Here is a 20,402-nt window from a genome sequence, read left to right on the forward strand (position 1 = left end):
CGGCAAGCCTTTTTCGGTTTCCAACCGACAACCCCCGGTCTTGTCACCTGCACTGCCCGGAAAGAGCCTTCCCAGTTTGGAGTCAACTTGTTCCCGGCCTTCATTCTTTATATCCGGCACAGAACGAGGTCTCCAACCTAGAGCCCCCGGGGAAGGACTCTCCTGTCGTGATAACGACGGAGCCCCTACTGGTAGCCTGCAGCTCGTACAGCTGCCCGGCATCGAATCTCCTCGATGAAGCTAAGGTCGTCAATCATCTATGCGTGTTGGCTCTCGTCGCCGTACGCACGTACCCGAGGTGACCCATGCTTGAGCTCGAGGGGCAGCACAGCTTCTGCCCCGTAGACGAGGGCAAACGGAGTTTGGCCTGTCTCCCGACTTGGTGTGGTCCGAATCGACCGCAGCACGGGCTGGAGTTCTTTGACCCAGTGTTTCCCGTGGCCCTTGAGTTTGTCAAAGGTTCTCGTCTTGAGCCCCCGTAGCACTTCTGCATTGGCGTGCTCCACTTGCCCGTTGCTCCTTAGATGAGCTAGAGGCGAAGTGGATTTTAGTGCCCATGTCCTCGCAGTAAGCTCGGATGTGGCGACCCAGACTCTTAAGGATCCGGAATCTTTGTGTATTCTGTACTAGTCCCTAGATCAATAGCTAGTACACACAGTCCAAGATGAAATACCAAAAAACATGTCTTTTTATTAACGATAACCAATAATCCGGAGTACATATTTTACTACACAGCGAAAAAATAGAATTGAACACCAATAAGTCCATCAATGCCACAGGCTTGTTGAGTATAGACCAGCGACCCTGCGTAACCTTTCTTCACACGTCAACATCTGCACATGATAGGTGCAGGTCAATACATTGAATGCACTTGCAAGTAGATACCTGTGTGGTTAGGAGAAATGCAAGTACATGCTTAAGGATAAGTTCTAAATAGGCTTCTACGGTTTCTTTTGCAAAAAGCCAGTTTTGGATTTTGAAATACTCATAATACTTTTTCTTTGGAAAACTCTAACTCTAGAATTTTGTAGAAAATAGTTTTTGAAAACTAATATGTCAAGTGGAATCTGCACCACAAGACTTAACTCTGTGATCTGCCATCAGTGCTTCGATGACTCACAGACCTTTTCCTTACAATGCATTCTGGGTCAAGCTGACACTCACATAGTAACCCTAACTCATTCTGTGGATACTTCCATCGAGTAGAAACTCATTCTGTGGATACCATCGAGTCAAAATAGTTTTTGGTTTTTGAAAACAAAACTAGAAGATCTCCTCTTGACCACACTTAGTAGCTCAATTCTCCCGTAACCAGGGGCATGGCTAATCGATTAGATTGACACTCTGCAGAGGTTTGTACACTTTACCCACCAGACACAATCAGTCCAAAGTGTTGCCTAACGACAAGCGTGCGCAACAGGTAAAGATTGTGACGAAGTCTTTCACTAGATGCCCCCTATACTTAATCCTGGCACCGCCCGCCCCACACATGAGCGCATTGGCCCCTTCTCCGAATGACGATACCCAAGTAAGGGTTTCCCGCTAGTTATTCGACTAAGCCAGAGCCATAATAGCAAGTGGTTGTACAGGTAAGCTTTTGGGTTCCATTGGAAAAGACTTGAACTTTTTGATACTGGACGGCGGTCCCCACCAAAATCCTGAGCATCTGCAGAGCCGAACTGGATGCTGCCCTTGCCGACAACCAAAAATGTTCTTAGACATACCACTCCGCCCAGTGGAAAACATTTTTGGGTTTTATTTTGAAAATATTTTTGAAAACACTCTCGCTCATATCATGAGACTTTCTTTTTCGAAAAGATTTGTACCCTCCCGATACAATATATAGCGAGCAAGTTTGAAAACATACATACTATAATCTTAGGGTAATTGGTGGCATGACAAACAACTTGTAGGCATACTACATAGGTCATAACTAATAATTTGAAAACGCATTTTGAAAATACTTTATAGAGAATAAGACCTACACATGCATTCTTACAATTTGTAGAACAAAGTAGCATATGCAAAAATATAGGATTCTAGATGATCAAAGGTATCACTTGCCTTGACCTGTGTTGATACAAACTTCTTCTTCACGACACTTAGCACAATCACACTCCGAATCATCTATCGCGAAGAACAAATAACAACAATAACCAAATTGTTCGATAAATCCAAATGAAGAACCAAAAGTGATAATCAACGATTATCTTTATTGCTAAAGCACAGGGTAGGGTTTCGGAAAAGATGGAAATAGTTTGATAAGATTTATAAGGAATAATACTATACCCTTAATATCCCACATGTTTTATTTATGAAAACATGAACAATGCACATCTCACGATCCAACTAAATTATGGCAAGATATGCAACATTATGACAAAGCTATAATGCAAACTATGCATCTTAGGTGAACATGATAGATAATAAAAAGCATCAAGTTAATTGTTGTTCTAGCATGCTATGCTCTGTTATTTAGTTAAAGTAATTAATTTGAATGCATCTATGCAATGCAAACACAACTATACATTTAATTTATCAATGCAAATTGATAAAGCTACATGAGAGTTAATTTTATTAGTTGTTTCTTATTAACATGCAAAGGCTAACTATGACATAAACCTCATGATGCAATTTATAGTTATCAAAATATTTTTATACAAATACTTTAGTGATACCCAAACTTAGAAAAGATAGATAAAGAACCTAGGGTTTATGATAACAAGATTGAAAAAGAATCTCCAAGTTGTTGGGACAAAATAGAGAAAAGAAAAGTAACCTAAATGATTGCAAGACATGGGACATGTTTGATCAGATCATAACACGTGATAGATGCAAGGAAACTCGGATTATAAATAAGAAACTTGGATTACAAATCAATACAAAAGGCTAGGATTGAATTGGAGTTGAAACGGTGAAGTTCTGGCTGTTAACAGATACAAAGTTCTAAGTATCATGGGATACTGTATATGAAGATGAAAAGGTACAAAAATGGGTTAAGAATGTAGGGCTGGATGGATTATTGTCAAAACAGAAAGAATCATCTAATTTGGAGCAATGTATCAAAAGATAGGGACTTCGGAATACAGCTAATCAATGTTTCAACAGGATAGCATGTAACAGTGTTAACAGATAGCAACTTCGGTTGAGGATGTACTTGTGTAGATGATACAGAACTTGTGCAAGAAGTGCACTGATGTGTAGAACATGACGTAGTAGATAATATTCAGAAGTTTTGAGACCAAACGAATCTATGGAGTATTCTACAAGAATTTCGAAACATGGCTAATCCAGAAGCAGGATGCTATGAATAGCAACTTCAGATAAAGACTAACTACTGAAGATAATCCAGACGGGGCATGCAAACTGATCTAATCTGTAGAGCACGACGTGGTCTAAGCATATCAGAAGGAATCGGATAAATAGGATCTACGGTTGATAATCTACAAGCTACAAAAGTAGGCTAATCAAAACAGACTGGAGCTCCAAAAGCAGAACAAGAAAGCTCACCGGAGAAGATGAAATTTGCCGGAGTTGATGAGAGTCGGCGGATTAGAGGTTTCCGAAGGCAAGGCTGTGGTGTATGGTGTTCTAGGTGTCGATAGGGATCTAAAGGTGGTGATGGCTCGGGCTAATTTGGGGCGAGGTGGTAGGAATTGCTTGCCGGAGTTTGCGTGGAAACAGCGACGAAAACTTGAAATAGGCGGCGAGATTGACTGCGGCTTCGAGCTAGGTTTCAAGGGATAGGTTGGGGCTCTCGAGGGCGTTCGATGGGATCTATTTATAGAAGAGATGGAGATTGGGATAAGGCCGGCATCGGTGGAGGTTTAAATGAGTCGGTTTCGCTTAAAATTCGGACGAGATAGAGTCCATAATGGTTTCAATCTTGTTGGGATTGATTCCTTGACGTGAGGGTCACGAATTGGCGAAGAAATCACAAAGAAAAAGGGTTCGGAAGGTGGAATTCGTGGTGGAGGCGGCCATGGACTCTGGCTTGAACTCGAGCTCGGGCTGGAGGAGGTTGGGCGCGGGGCAGTCCATAGGGCAGGGGGCTAGCGACGGGCTGCGGTGGACGGAGGCGTGAAGGGGCACGTAGAGATAAACAAAAACTTTTCCTACGCGAACTCCCAAGATCTAGCCGAGGTAGAAGGCCACGAGGATTACCACTAGACGCGCAGTTGCGGATTATTGATGCAGCGCCTTGATGCAGTGCAGTCCCTCGATCCGATCCAGCCGATCCAATCCCGCGATCGTCGAAGTGCTGAACATACAGCACCTCTGCCGGTATCCACACGTGCGAGGAGGAGCTCCGGCGGCGGACTGCTAGGTCCGGTGCGACGGTTGAACTGAATCGGGCTAGGGTTCTCAACGCATGAGAGTGGAAAAAACCGTGCCCCTTAGGCATCCCACGCCCCTGCTTATATATCGAGTGGAAGTGGGCTCCAAGCCTTGTGGCCCATCCACCCTGCGAGTCCAACTCGCATTGTCAGCCCAATTCCAGTTCGGGTCCAACCCGACCAAATACTTGCTCCCGCTCTTAAGTGTGTGACCGCGCAGGCTCATGGCGACTTGCACACGATTGGAGTCCGACTCACAATCGATCAATCGGTAGCGGCTCCTAGCAGAACGTGCCGACTCCCAAGTACCATCGAGTCATGACGACGTACCTTCCAATGTGACATACGTCTTAGTCCCTTTTGCCTCACGATATACCTTGTCGAACTATAGGCGATTAATCGTCATCCCTTTAATAGTTCAACTCTCTTCTCGATCTGTGATATACAATTCATCCGACTAACTCTTAGTCGATCGACCCGGTTAACAGTTAACCTAGTCGCGCATGGCCATGCTTCCCGAATCATATCACTCGAGAGGGCCCAGAGAATATCTCTCCAGTCGGAGGGGCAAAATCCCATCTTGGTTATCCACATCACACAGCTTGATTCTCAGTCAACCCGAACTCTGCCTTTATAACTGCCCTGTTACGGAACAACGTTTGACAGAATCTAAGTTGGTGATCCACAACTCGGATTGTGCAATAACCTCAGGTCTAAGGATTACATTAATTGAGACATGCAAATGACGACCTACTCGTTGCATCTCAATATGGGTCAGTCCGACTCGCTAAACTCTTTAGCCGAGTCGGTGTAAGCTGGAATGACATCACCATGCCCATGACAAGTGGAACCGAGTCATCAGCCAACTTTCACATTAGCCTAAGTTATGTGTCCAGCACAACCTCAATGACTAAGGACAATTTAGCATGAACAACATGAATACATAGTTCCACAATCAAATCACATATTCAATGATACATATCAGATGTTCAAACAAGGACAACTTAATAATATTTATGAATACATTGGGAATTACATCATACATGATTGCCTCTAGGGCATATTCCCAACAAGGCGAGCAGCGGAGCCAGGGGCTGGGCTGCACGGCAGGGGAGGCAAGCGGCATCAGCCATGGCGCTGCAGAGGGAAGCACGGGCTGGGCAGCCACGTGAGGAAGAAGAAAGGAAGGAGAGAAGAAAAGAGAAAAGAAAAAAGAGAGAGATGGGCCGTTGGATGAGAGATGGATGGACAAGATTAGAACTTACCCCTTCGGGGCACTTAAGTGGAAATGGGTTTCAGCGGAATACGCTTTCATGAAGGGAAAGCGGTAGTTCCCGAAAATAGAAAAGAATAAAAAAAAAGCATATTAAATATTTTTCTGTGTGTATAAATCGCCAAAAATTCAAATAAATCAAATAAAATACCAAACGGATTCAAAAAATTCCTGAAATTCCTGAAAATTAATTAACTGTTTAGAACGCAAGAAAATAATTTCTCATGGAATAAAATATGTCAATAGGTTTTATAGCACATGAACCTGAAATCAAGTCCAAATAAATCTAGAAAAATATGTCAAAGATCCAATAAATTTCCAAACGGGATTCTAACACCAAATGAAGCTTATGCGTACCAAATTATATGTTCTCCAGCTTTATAATCTGGAAAGTCACGTTATTCCTTCTCATTAACAAATAGGCATGTGTTGGAAAATCATATAATTGATTTTAACGCCAAACCAAGAACATGCAGAGTTTTGAAAATGTTTTCTCAACTCTAGGATTAGGAAAGTCATGTTATTTCCCACTCTTGAATAAATGTCGGAAAATCATCTCCACGTGAGGTTGTCATGTTACCCTCTTCTCTTTATTTGATCATCTCATTTGGAAATTAAAAGAGTATACCAACATAAGAATCAACCAATACATAAGTGAAATATTAAATATGTTTTCCAACTATATACTTGGGAAAGTCATATTGTTCCCTCTCTTTAACACTGAATAAATGTTGGGAAACATTTCAAATTGATTCAATAATTCCAACGATGCTCTCAAATGGTCATGGCATTCAAATTGAAAATTTGGGATACCATAAATCCTTTATAGGATCCCCAAAAAAGAATAAGACTCATTTAGGTTCTTGAAATCCCATACAATAACATAAGATGCAAAAATGGATCCAAATTAAACACTTTTGAATTTGTAAAAATCTTTCAACCATGTGATATAATTTGGATAGTCATATTAATCCACTCTTTGGTATAAAATTCAAACGTGCCAAGAAAAATTCAAACAAGTCCTGAAAATTTTAAAATTCTTCAGAAATTCTCAACCAAAATATGTTAACATTAAACAAATTAGATAAAATAATTTATATTAATTAACATTCCAAAATGGGAAAATTTTGGGATGTTACATCGAAACACCGCACTAGTGAATTGTGTGCCATTATCTGTGATAATGCTGTTAGGTACACCAAACCGGCACACAATGCTCTTGAAGAACTTGATGGCCGCCTGCGCTGTGACAGCTCGCACAGGCTCCACCTCGACCCATTTTGAGAACTTGTCAATGGCTACAAGGAGATACCCGTAACCGCCGACAACTCTCGGTATCTTGCCGACGATGTCCAGCCCCCAGACCGCAAACGGCCATGAGGACGGGATGACTTGCAGGGCTTGAGCTGGCTGATTGCTCTTCTTGGTGTGAAACTGGCATGCTTCACAGGTCTTGACTAGTTGCTCGGCATTGGCTAAGGCTGTGGGCCAGTAGAAGCCATGCGGAACGCTTTCCCAGCTAGCGCCCTAGAGGCCACATGGTGCGAACATGTGCCTCGATTGATATCCTCCAGCAGCGTGCGCCCTTCCTCTTGGGGCACGCAGAGGAGCATAACTCGTTTGGACACCTCCGGTAGAGATCCCCATCTACCAGAGCGTACATCTTTTCTTGCCGGGCTACTCGCTCCGCGGCAATGTCTTCTTTCGGGAGGGTTCCGTCCTTAAGGTAACGAATAACATCCGTGCCCCAAGGTGGCGGTACCCGACTCAAGCATGCCACAAGTTCGGTAGCATGGTGCCCCGCAGCTGCAGGGTCTCCTTGGGTTGCCGGATGGGCTTCCCAAGCAACCGTCTTGGGATCGACAGAGGGCTTTGACTGCGTCTGTACGAATACCCCAGGAGGCACCTTTCCGCGTTCCGCTAACCCACTTGAACAGTTCATCCGCAACAAATTTGTCCTTGCGCTTTACGTGCTCAAACTGGAGTCCCTTGAACTTGGACTCCAGCTTTCGCACTTCTTCCACGTACGCTGCCATCTGGGGGCGGTCGTAGTCCTTGTTCACTTGGTTTATCACGAGTTGAGAATCCCCGCAAACAACAAAGCGCTTGATGTCGAGGGCGATCGCCGCACGTAACCCGGCTAGTAGCCCCTCGTACTCTGTTGTGTTGTGGTGGAGTTGGCGAAGTCGAACTGTATCACGAACTTGAGTTGATCTTCAGTGGGCGACTCGATCACTACTCCGGCTCCGGCACCCTGCAGACTGAAGGCGCCGTCGAAGTACAACCCAGTACCCTTCTGGACCTACGGGTACCGTACCAGCGTATCACGCAACACCGTGCTGACCTTGTCTTCCTGATCGCCGGGAGCCCCCTGCCCCACTGTCTCAGCCCCGAGGACTTGCTCTTACCTCTCGGCAACGAGCACAGAGCTCACTACCTTATCTGTCGCTGCTAAGTAAAGCAGCCACAACTCGCCCGGCTTGGGGGCAACGAGGATCGACGGCAACTTCAGGTACTGCTTCAAGTCCTGGAACGCTGCTTCTACCTTAGGGGTCCAGTTGACTGGGCCCTTCTTCTTCATTACCTTGAAGAAAGGCAAGGCTCACTCACCCAACCTTGAGACGAAACGCCCGAGCGCCACAACGCAATCGTTGAGGCACTGGACATCTCTGACCTTGCGGGGTGCCTCGATCGCCTCGATCTTCTATGGGTTGGCCTCGATTCCCCGGTGAGATACAAAGAAGCCCAACAAGTGCCCCAAGTCCACGCCGAACGTGCATTTCTCGGGGTTAAGCTTGAGCTTGATCCTACAGAGATTATCGAATGTCTCCTGCAGGTCGCCGACGAGCGAGTCCCCGCCCCGCGACTTGACGACGATATCGTCCATGCAGGCCTCGATATTACAACCTAGCTGGGGTCCCAGACACTGGAGCAAAGTGCGCTGAAATGTCGAGCCCGCGTTCTTCAGCCCGAAAAGCATGCATGTATAATAGTAGCAGCCAACCGGGGTGATAAACGTTGTTTTCTCCTCATCTTCGACTGCCATATTGATCTGATGGTAGCCGGAGAAGGCTTCTAAAAAGCACAACGACTCATAACCCGCTGTGGAATCTACTATTTGATCAATACGGGGTACAGGGAAGGGGTCCTTAGGGCATGCACGATTAAGATCAGTGAAATCTACACACATGCGTAATTTATTCCCAGCCTTAGGGACTACAACAGGATTTGCTAACCAAGTAGGGTACAACACTTCCTTGATTTCCCCGACATTCTTGAGCTTCTCCACTTCTTGCTGGATGAAATCTTTGCGTTCTTGTGCTTGCCGGCGAACATTCTCTTTGACGGGGCACGCGTCTGGCCGCACCGCCAACCGATGCTCGATCACCTCCCTGGGGACTTCGGAAAGGTCCAACGGCTCCCATGCGAACACGTCCGAATTTCCCCGGAGGAAGGTGATGAGGCCCTGGAACGTGTTCACAAACTGCTCACGTAGGTCAGCCCCGGAGGCAATGTACCCGGTGGGCAGGTTGAGCAACCAAGTTCTCGCTGATCCTTTCAGGACCATCGGGAACCAGTTGGCCCTGACCTTGTCATCGGCAGCGATAGCATGCATGCCCAACGTGTAGGTCAGGAGGAAATCCTTGGGATTCACGGTCCCGTCGTACGTCCTGAGCGTTGGCGCTCGGAACTTGCGGGGCCATTTCACCCGGCGCAGCTCACGCCGGCGGAGATCTTCTTGCTGGCGGGCGTTCAGGACGCCTCGCGCGTCACTTGGCGTGACGGTCGGTGACGAGTCCGAGTCATCCTTGGGATCCTCGTCGTCCTGTCCTCCCGAGGGTGGAGGATGCTCTCCTGGTCCCGAGGCGCGGGGAGCGTCCCCGCGTCCCAGGTTCTGTCCTCGCCCGAACCAGCCGAGCCACCCTCACCTTGCGGTTGTTGGGCGGCGAGCGCGAGGAGTGCGTCCGACTCCGCACTCCACACGTCGTGTGCCGGGGTGTGCCTTGCGGTGGCTCGTAGTGCACCATGACACGCGCGGCGATGATAGCTTCCGCCGGGGTCTGGGCGGGAGGCTGCCGGTTCTCAAACCTGCTACCATCCACCCGGTCACCCGGTGCCCTCGGTTGAGAGCGCCGAGATCCCACTGGCGTCGTACGCGACACGCTATGGTCGTGACACAGCTGTTGCTGCGCGTCCTCAGCCCGCGAGTGAACTCGTTGGCTGGCACGTGCGACGTTGAGGTCGCCCGTGCGACTGGCTCCCGCGCTAGGCGCCGCAAGTCCCCTCAGACGGTTGTCCGTCGACGCCTGAGGAGGTGGCGGTGGCAGCTGCGGTTGCTGCTGCGCCTGCTGAGGTTATTGACATTTGGAGGACCCCTAGTCCCCGTGACCTTGCGACGCACGTGCGGCGTCGTGGGATTGAGTGCGCATGGCCAGCGTATCGCGCAAGTCGACCCGAGGCTCGTCTGCCTTCTTGGGCGGCATGGCGAGCTGATGTGGACGATGTCGTTGGTGACAAAGCCGATGACGCCGGCGGTCACCCGAAGTTCTCTTCACGCCTCCCTACCTGGCGCGCCAGATGTCGGAGCACGGGTCTCCGGCACCGGGGATGCGGGACACCCCCTTGTTGTTCGGTGGAGGGCGGGGAAATCGCTCCGGCGATCGCCGACGTGACGAAAGACACGTAGTGTGGACAGTTAGATTTACCTTGGTTCGGGCCACCCGGAGGTGTAACACCCTACGTCCAGCTCTTGGTTGTATTGGGGAATGAGTATGCTTTACAGATTGCCCGGGGGCTCCCGGGTTGGCTACTTGTCCCTCTAAGGAACTCTGCTATGGGCGGGCACACTGCTGCTTGTTACTGACTAGGGTTCCAACCCTTTGACCGGTGGCATTGGTACTCATTTTATAGACAAGGGGATACCACAGGCGCCGATGCATGCAGCGCGACACGTTAGCTATCCGCGTGTCATTGCCGCAAAACTTACACTATTGTTTATCCACGCTGGGCGCCATGCAGCGCCCAGGCCACTGTACACGGTAAATAAAATGGATTATAGGGTAGCCGTTCTAACCTTGCTGAGCAAGACTAGCCCTGCCGATATGACTCCCGTCGGTGCATTAAATGCACTACGTCCGCTGTCTCGTCATGTCTTCATTGTTCTGCGGGCCCCATCTGCATGCTCGAGCGCGGGTTGCGGGGGGCCTCTTCCCAGCAAGCACACCCAGCTCGTTGCCGGGGTAGCATGCCTTCCACTTCCCGGGACCAGAGTTCCCGGGTACCTACCGAAGCGGGTGCTTCTCTTGTTCCGGTTCTTGGCTTTATCTTCGCCAATGACTATCTCTTTGGCACGGGCTTCCCGGGTCTATCCTTCCCGGGAGGCCAACCTGGCGGGGCTTCGTTACTCGCGACCCACAGGTCCCGTACCAATGGGACCTCATGGGCCACTGGTACGACACCAAATAACCAGCCAAGTGACCCGCGCAATTGCGCGGGCAACATCCTTATTTGTATCAAAAAGTTATGATGTTAGTGTCATAATATTGTGTTATTTTAAAGTGCCTTACAAAGTGACTGTTCAGGGTATAAAAGTGACATTTAGTATTTTCAATTGTCCATCTTTATTTCATGAAAATTGCAAGCTACGAAGGACAATATATATGTAAATAAGAGTCAAATATTGCAATGAAAGGATGGCAGAAGAAAATGAACTATACGGAGTAATTGAATAACATGCATTTATGTTATTATTGTGCATTATCTTTTGAAATGAACATAAAGAGATGAAACATATATAAAGTCAGTCCTTTCCCCATTATAAAACCTTGGACATCCTATTGTGCCCACGGTGTTTAGATGAACAATATTAGAATAAACATAAGGATCCATCAGGTGTGTGTGTCTACACAGAGAGAGAGAGAGAGTAATCTTAGGTCTTCATGACTTGAACCCAGGGTCTGCTTGATTAATTGTTCTGTAAACTTATTGATCAAATCAGAAAGCAGAAAGGTACGACCTATTGAAAATGAAACAACAATTTTGCAAGTTAACGTCCAGCTAGCATATTACAATGAACACATACTAAAGGATCGACAGCAACAACAAATGCAGAAAACAACATTCAAGCTACAAGCATAGCAAAAACATGATGGTTGACATCTAGCTTCCGGTTCCGCACAGCTTTAGGACATCAAGTGATCAGCACTCGGTGTGGTCCAGCAGCTTGGGGTGTTCCCGGGCCCAGCACAGCAGTCAGTTTCCTCTTCTTCAGCACAGCAGGATCCTGGTTCTTCTTGCAGCTTGTTCTCCAGAGCAGTCACGCATCTGTCCACTTGAACAGGTTTTTTTATGGGGCAAAGCATCCTCCATCTTTTCATCAAGCATAATAACCTGTGCCAGATAATCTTGAGACCAGACCAGTTCACACGACCAAAATGAAGGTCATTTCGAAATTTCCACATCATCCACAGAAAAGCATTGGATATCATATTAAAAACAACATGATTATTGTTAGTAGGTCACCATCTAGCAACATCTTCATAGCAAGAGACTTGATTACCTCGTAGCAAAGCTGCTAGCTCACACCATAATTGTTTAGTAATGTTACAGGTGAAGAACAAATGTTCCGCAGATTCATGTTCACAACACATTAGGCATGTTTTATCTTCTACATGTTGACATTATGTAAATTATCTCTAGTAAGCAGACTATCATTAGATAAGAGCCACGGGAAGAAATGTACTCTAGAGTGACATTCAGTTTCCAAATGAAAGAAATATAGACAGGACCAATCCCCCTAAAGTTTTTGACAACATATCCTGAAGTTGATGACAGCATATAGAGATTGAACATTGTACACACCAGAACTATGCAACTTCCAATTAGCTGATCTTGTTCCTCAGAGAGGACCACACTTTCAATTATGTTAACTAATTCAAACCATTTATGCATCGTTCTATTATCAAAACCTCTTCTAACAAAATTAATCCTCCTTTTCAAGTTTAGCAAAAGAAGAAGACTTCAAAACGCCCACAGTAAATTTCCCCAACCGAAAATTCTGGCCCGTCGGTTCGCTGCTCAGAGAGCGGTTGAGAGAAGGACCACCACGTCGACGTGAATCCGAAAACAATCTCGCGTTCCAACTGCCATGCGAGGATGGCCAGCGACGACACCACCGTTTACGGTCTGTTTCGCCGGCGCCCGGAGCACCGAGCAGCAGCAGTAGATCCATTCGCACATGCAGCGCAGCAGCGGAGTGATTGTGCTCTGACACGGTCACACGTCCCGACAAGTCCCCCCATTTCCATCACGCGCGTGCGCCTGCTACCGAAATTGCTGCTCTGCACAGGAATGGAGTGAGCCCTATTGAATGAATGAAATTCGCGTCCAATCCAATCTCCATTCTATCGCCATTCGCCAATGGACTCCGGAGTCCGGATGGGTGGCGACGACGACGACCCGTACGTTCTGCAGGCTGCTGCAACTGCAAGTAACAAAAACTCGATTTTTCTTTTAACTTTTGACGTTGTGAATCTCACCAGTCACCAAATCTGTTTGTTCCAGTTACTGTACCGAGCTTTCATGGGAAACCAGCCAAATCCAGCCCCTGCAAGCGACAGGCTGCAGTGAAGACGTTGTTGGAATGTTGTTTGCTTCGGGGGCCCCCCCGGTACAAGGACCACTTTGCCTGCCTGATTCCAATAACTCGCCCCAGCCTCTCCCAATACTCATCAACTATTCAGTAACAGTAACAAACATCTTCTGGCTTATGTAAACCAATTCAACAAACACATGGAAGAAAAGGCACAGCAACCAGAACCAGATGGCAAACCATAGGGAATATCCAATATTTTTCCGCTTCAAGCGACGCAATTCTAGTTCAGACTCGCAGGACACGACACGCAAGCAAGCATGTACCGACAGGCAAAGGTAACAACAGTCGCACACACAATGTTAGGTGCTGACAGATTTACTGACATTATTGAAGTTTTTATGGACTCTAAAAAGACTGGTAGATAAACCGGTTCGGTAAAAACCCCTGGGCAGGTGCCAGGGCTACTACTGTAGACGAACTTGCTGCTGTCGAAAACGCTGGGTACTTGTAATTTCCTTTAGCTACTCTCTTCTTTGCAGTTGATTGAGCTCTCCTGTCCTGCTCTAGATCATCGGATGGAACCCGGCGACTTGGAGCAGAACTGCCTTGATTTGATCAGGCTGGGGCAGGGGGGCATCCTTTACTACCTTCTGTGAAGAACAAAGGCGACATCAGTTATAATCGGGCGCTCTTTTTAAATGAGAAAGCAACTTTTTTTCTCTTCCTGAAAATGCGGAGAAATACTCGTGCATTACCTCAGCCTTGAAGACATCCATGACAAAGCCATTGAAACAACTTATCACAGCTTGTTGTACATCGAGATTGAGGGAGTCAATTGCGGTCAAGGTGGAGTGAAGAAGACCTGGCCTGCGAGCGCATAACATGTGGATGTTGTAGGCCTCCCCTTCCCTGAGCCTAACCTGAACCTATTGCAGGAACAGAAAATAAAGTGAGCTACATGTTCTATCAGGTATCAAACTAATGTATACATCAAGAACGAGTTTTAGCTTACTTATGCCTATTGCTAGTTAAACATGATTAGCAAAAACAATTGTTTATCATGTCAAGCGGGGGACAGGTTTAGTTCATCTGAAGAAAAATACTGCTTTAGTGAAGTTTATAGAGATAAAGAGATACTGACCATTGGTTGCTGACCAGTAGGGCTTGGCAGTGCACTTGGGTAAAGCTCTTCCTTCACGCGAGATGGCAGTGTGGGCAAGGTAGGAGTCGGAGGGTGGAAGCTTGTAGGCGTTAGAGGCATTGAGGATGTGGTAGGAGACGACTCGAGCTCATTCTGAAGATCATTGATCTTTTTCAGGAGCTCCTTAAGGTACTCGATTGCATCTCCAAGAATGGATGCCCTGTCCATCTACCAATTACAACAACACAAATCAGTTTACTGGACAGTCATAAAGGGAAAGATAATTTGATAAATTGCCTGCACATAGTGAGAGGAGTACCACTAATACTCACCATGAAATACTCAATTTATGAACAAGTAACCGAAATAGATAGTACAAGCTATAAAGCGGTTCATGCAACAGTATTATTTTTATCGCAAAAAACAACAATGTAGCACAGCCTCTGCTATTTGCAATTGCTTTTTTTTTACGGCGACACAGCGGTACTACAATTATTGCGATTTAAAATTTCGATTTTTTTCCAATCTGTCTACACCTCTGCCATAATTGACTAGCAACTGAATAATATGCATACCAACAATAAGATCGATAAAAAATTGCACCGAAAACAACTCATAGACAGCAACTACATTTAATTCGTATAACTAGCAACAAGTAGGAACTGCAACTACGCAAAATATTTCCCGAGAAATATAAATTTGGTAGCGGTCCTAATTTTGTTCAGAATTATGACCACCATGTTGTACAGAGGTAACACAGTAGAACTTGAACAAAAGAACTACAAGGTCACAAAAGTAGCAAGACCTGAAGTGTATGGCCACAAAGTAAGGGAAAGCTAAAATTACCAAAGCTGGCGTGCATCCACAATTCTACATGAAAAACTACACCTAATATGCGTGAATCCACAATTCTACATGAAATTTATACACCGGCAGTAAGTAATGACTAAAATTACGCCAATTCAATTCCTCCGATAAATTAAATTCATATAATAGCAACAATGAATCCACAGATGCATTGAAACAAAACATATGATCCACTAATCATAAAAATACGTTCTGTTAGTCTGCGTAAAATTGCCTAAACCTACTGAACCCGCAAAAAAAAAAGAGCAAGCAAGAAGTAGTACTGCAATAGTAGTACTATTCAATTCTGCAAGTACTTGCACCACTCTGAGAAAGGTGCCGAAGTGCAGGGGAATTTTTTCCTCACCTTGCTGATCCTGGGGACGACAGAGCGGAGCATGTAGAGGCGGTCGTTGAGCTTCTTGCGACGACGGCGCTCAGCCATGAGGTTTTTGGCCGGCATCCCCTTGGACTTCTTCCCCTTCCCTTCCGCTGCGCCGCCGCCTGTGGTCATCCTGCTGTTGGCGTTGTTGGACTCCTTGCCGTCGTCCCTGCCGCTCTCCTCGACGCCCCTGCCGTCCTCCGAGTCGTCGTAGTTGAGCCCGGACGCGTCAATGCTCACGTCGACGTCGTCTTCCTCCTCATCGGCGTCCACGAGCACCGTGTCCGCCGCCGCCTGGCGCTTCTTGTTGTTGTTGTGGGCGGAGTCTTCTAGGCCGGCGTTGCGGCGGAGGAGCGCGCGCTTCTGGAACAGCGTCGGCTGTGCGCCCAGCGTCGGGACGACCTCCAGCGGCCGCAGGGAGAAGGGCGCGCTCAACGCGGGCGCCGCCAACGGAGGCGCCTGGAAGGAGTCGAACCCGGCGGAGGCGAAGTCTGCAGGCATTTGCGGCGCCGGGGCGGTACCGAAGCCAGCGAAGGAGCCGAAGAACGAGCCCGCGTTCCCAGCCGGCTGCATCAGGGAGCTGCTGTTCGGCATCAGGGTGCTCGCCGCGTTCCCGGCGCCAAGGAAGGACATGAACTCGGCACCGGGGTTGTTGTTGTTGCCGAGGTCGAACCCGGAGACGTCGAAGGGCCCGGCGCCTCCCAAGTTGAATATCGGGAACGTCGTCTGCGAGGCGACTCCGAATCCGGAGCTTGAGGAGGCGCCCTGAGGCTCTGGCGGCGCCGGCGGCCCCAGGTACATGGCCGCCGACCCTGGCGCGCCCCCGAAGAGCCAGTCGTCAGTAACCGTCCCTGGAACGCGGAACTCCCCGCCGGCTGCCCCGGACGCCATGGCCAGGAGTTGCTCCTGTTCGTTGTCGTTTCCGCCTTCCATCCCTAGCATCGGAATCATCCCCATAATCCCCGCCGGCTGATGGTCTTGGCCGCCGTCGTGCTCCTCCTGCATCCAGAGAGAACTGTTGAACCCCGACAGCATAGCCGCGGAAATGGCGGCGCTGCGTGGGGGTAGTAGTAAATGGCCGGAGGAGGAGTGTGGGATGCGGCAGAGATGGCAGAGCAGTACTACGACAGAGCAGAGGTCTGTGAGCGGAGTTCGCTCCGTTGGCACCGGGTTGAGTGTATATATGCTGTATGGAGGGAAAGGGGAACCCACTGCTGGACTGCTAGACTGGCCACGTAGGAAAGAGAGAGAGAGGAGCCAAATTACCATACTACCCATGCCCCCAAAATTGTCTTCTATTGCAGCGTTCTCTTACTTTAGATTTCCCGTTTTCTTCCTCTCGCTGTCAAAATTACGCGAAATTCAAGGAGCCAATGCCTCCTTTCATCTCGGATTCACGTATCCAGGTTAGATAACCTAGTATTCACTTAGATGACTATCTTCTATAACCACTATTCTCAAAATTTATTTATGATTTGTTGCTGTCCAATAGATTGTGTCGATTATATGGCCATTGTAGTGTATGGGAAGTATTGTGTGTGTAGAGGAGTATTTTAATTATCCTACGTTAAAGCACTCATCCTACATGCAATCGACAATATTTTTTAACTTGTGCTCAAGTAGCCAGAGCCAAGAGGTGACCACATGCAGAGGTCCCTATGGCCACTCATTGATGAGAGCGGCACGAGGGAGCAAATGTGAGGGCTAGCACTAGGGGGGCATGTGGATAGGATGCTATCTCTACATCCACACCAATAAATTATGACGTTGGACGAGGATGCAATGCAAAAATCCACGCCAAATGCTCTGCCAATAGTTCATTGCCGTCCCTCGTGGGTTAATATGTGCATGACACAACCATATGGACAGAGTTTGAGACACGATGGCAAATGACACATCGTTCTCAAGTGAGTTTTCTCTAAGGACAGATGATGAGGGAAAAAATGCATACTTCACATAGGCACACAATTTGCATCTATTGATCTATAACATTAAAATTGGAAGTACAATACAAGTTTTGCACATATTCTACTGGTTTATGAGTATTTAGTTTTAGAGGAAAAAAAAACACATCGTAGCTAGTTTTAAATAAATAAACTCCAAACAGCCAGCAGTACAACGCAGGACAGGCTGGGGACACCGGACACTGGCTTACAAACATAAAGCGCAAACCAAACAGACATCTAAACACCGTAGAGCACCATAAATCAAGAAGAGCTAAAAACAAATAAAATAAAAAATAAATGTTGTCAACAAGTTGAACAATCCTCGTAAGAAAAATCAACCAGTGTGACCACCTGAGTGTAGGATGCTATCTCTACATCCACAACACTAAATTATCATGTTGGCTAAGGGTGCGAGGCGAAAGTCCACATCAAACGCTTTGTCAATAGCTTGTTGCCTTGAGTTGATATGTGTACAATGACACAACTATATGGATGAAGTTTGAGAAACAATGGCAAATGACACATTATGCTAAATATCATTTTCTTAAAGGCGGACAATGTGGGAAGATACAAACTTCAAATAATCACACAGTTTGCATATACTGATTAATAACATTAAAAGAGGAAGTAAAGTACAAGTTTTGTGCATATCTACTGAATTAATGAATATTTATTTTTGAAAAAAAAACGCATCATTCACTTGAAATTAATGAGGCCCAAACAACCAGCAGTAGAACCTAGGACGGGTTGGGGACACCATCTTACAAACATCAAGCACAACCAAAATAGACACCTCAACACCATAGAGCACCATAAACCAAAAAGATCTAAGAGCAAATACAATAAAAAATGAATGTTGTCCATATGTTGAAATCACCATCCTTGTAAAAGGGAAAATATCAATGAAGGCCCGTCTCAGAACATCGCATAAGATTAACAATCGTGTGCGTAGGCATGGCAAAAGAACAACCAAGAAAATTCGAAGACATGTAAACGACCCAAGAGCCCAAAAAGGTCCCAACATGATGGGAACATGCCTTACAACTGATCCTAGATCTCATTAGACACCTCTGCTCGAACTGCCTCCATGAAGCCCATGTCCTCTTGCACAGGGTTGGCGAGTATTGTGTGGCCAACCAACAAAAAGCTCACAATATTTGATCAACCACAATGAGGCCCCCACGAGGCCATGGCTATCGTAAGAGCATTACAAGATTTTGACCAAAACATAACAAGGAAACCAATGGCACAACAGGAGCATCACACCATAACCATGTTCATAATGCAAGAGAGGAAACCAACACATGATGTGTGGTTCCAAAGTAGAGACTCCAAGGAGGAAATAAAGGCAATATCATCTTTGTTGCCTGATCCAAAGTGGAGGAAAGAGGGATCCATGACTACGGATGAAAATAGTGTTGAAACTTTTCAATTATTCTAGGATCTAAAGAAAAAATTGTGAAACGAAAAGTGGAGTTCTTACTGGAAATGGAACGAGTGTTTTTGACAAAACAATCTATGGAAAAGGAATTGTGTTTTCGTGCATTTGGAATTTTCCACTTTTAGCATGTAGATGTACCCCCACTCCATCGGCACAACTTAAGATGTTGCACTTGAGCAGTTCAAGTTCTGGCCCAAGCCAAGCCGATTCGTTGATCTGCACCACATCTCTTTATCCCTAATATTCACTATGTTGCCAAAGTTGAATAGTCGCAATAATATACTTAATGATATATCATAATTTGTGTAGTCATCTTAGTAAACTAAACAAGTTTGATAGTTCTATTTTATTTCTTTCATCGTTGAAGGGGTTTCATGTTTCGACAAATATATGTTTTGTCTCCATCTCTACACTGTACTTGCTCTACACTCATTTATAGTGCCTCCACAATCAATATGGATTTTTAGCTCTCGGGATCCAATGCTCCCTATAGTTTAAACATCACGAAAATTATGTTTTGAACTTTCAAAAAAATTTGAATTTTTTTGTGGTGTTAGAATAGATGTATACTACATATCTGTACATTTTCGTGTAAAGATTCATTGATTTCTGGTCTATGTAAAAATATCAAATCTGGGGATGTATAATAGTGCTATTGGCGTATCAATTTCCTCCCAGATTTGGTATTTTTACACAGACCACAAACGAATGAATCTTTAAACGAAAACTTACAACCGACGCCCCCGCGCCCCCGTATGCCCATGCCTAAGTCCCCCCCCCCCCCGATGCGTGGGGCCGCCCGCCTCGCAAAGCCTCCACACCGCCGCCTGCTTCCCCTGTTTTCCCACCACCTCCACCCTCGCTAGGCGTCAAACTTGTGGGAGATGGCCGACCTCGACGGTGCCATGAGCTTCCTGCTCCTTTCTACCCGCCGCATCAACTGCTCGCTGGACCTTGCGACCCGGTGCAGCCGCATGACCGCATCCCCCATCGCCCTAAGCGTCCCCTTCCCGGCCTGCACCAACCACCTGCACGCCCCCTTGCAGCCGATTCCAGCCACCGGGGAAAGTTGCTCCCTCTGCCGCGGGTGGAGAGGAAGGTTGTGCTGCCGCCAAGACTGAGGAGGGGATCCGATATGAGGGAGGTGGAGGCCTATTTGGTGCATGCTGCGGTGGGGCGGTGCCTCGGCGTCGTCCATCACAAAGCAGTGACAAAGGAGCGGCAAGCATGAGCTGCAGGGTGGCAGAGCAGCAGAATAGTTCCATGGCTATTCATATTATGCTACACAATTAAATCTGCTACAAGAGGCGATGGGAGTAGAGTGGGCCAAACAGTATAGTCGACAGAGCCAGAGGCAAAATCGAGAGCAACAAGTGGTATGGGAGAACGAAAAGACGGAGAGAAGGGTGCCTCACTGTGTTGCCTTCTCGTGGGAATGGAGC

At 46.8% G+C, this 20,402-nt stretch overlaps 1 protein-coding gene across 2 annotated transcripts; it reads right to left on the minus strand.

Moving 5' to 3' along the window:
• Positions 1-13,431: 13,431 nt before the first annotated feature.
• LOC100826163 (transcription factor SCREAM2) lies at positions 13,432-16,739 on the minus strand. Of its 2 annotated transcripts, none has more exons than XM_014901987.2 (4): positions 15,559-16,739; positions 14,346-14,573; positions 13,960-14,130; positions 13,432-13,851 (listed from the first exon to the last, which is right to left on the minus strand). In XM_014901987.2, the coding sequence occupies exons 1-4, from the start codon at positions 16,606-16,608 to the stop codon at positions 13,768-13,770; spliced, it is 1,533 nt and encodes a 510-aa protein (XP_014757473.1). In that variant the 5' UTR covers positions 16,609-16,739; the 3' UTR covers positions 13,432-13,767. The 2 variants fall into 2 exon arrangements, with proteins under 2 accessions (XP_014757473.1, XP_014757472.1); XM_014901986.2 differs by having other exon boundaries at positions 13,432-13,854.
• Between the last annotated feature and the right edge of the window lie 3,663 nt (positions 16,740-20,402).

This window comes from Brachypodium distachyon, chromosome 4 (assembly GCF_000005505.3).
Source record: "Brachypodium distachyon strain Bd21 chromosome 4, Brachypodium_distachyon_v3.0, whole genome shotgun sequence".
Classification (NCBI taxonomy): domain Eukaryota; kingdom Viridiplantae; phylum Streptophyta; class Magnoliopsida; order Poales; family Poaceae; genus Brachypodium; species Brachypodium distachyon.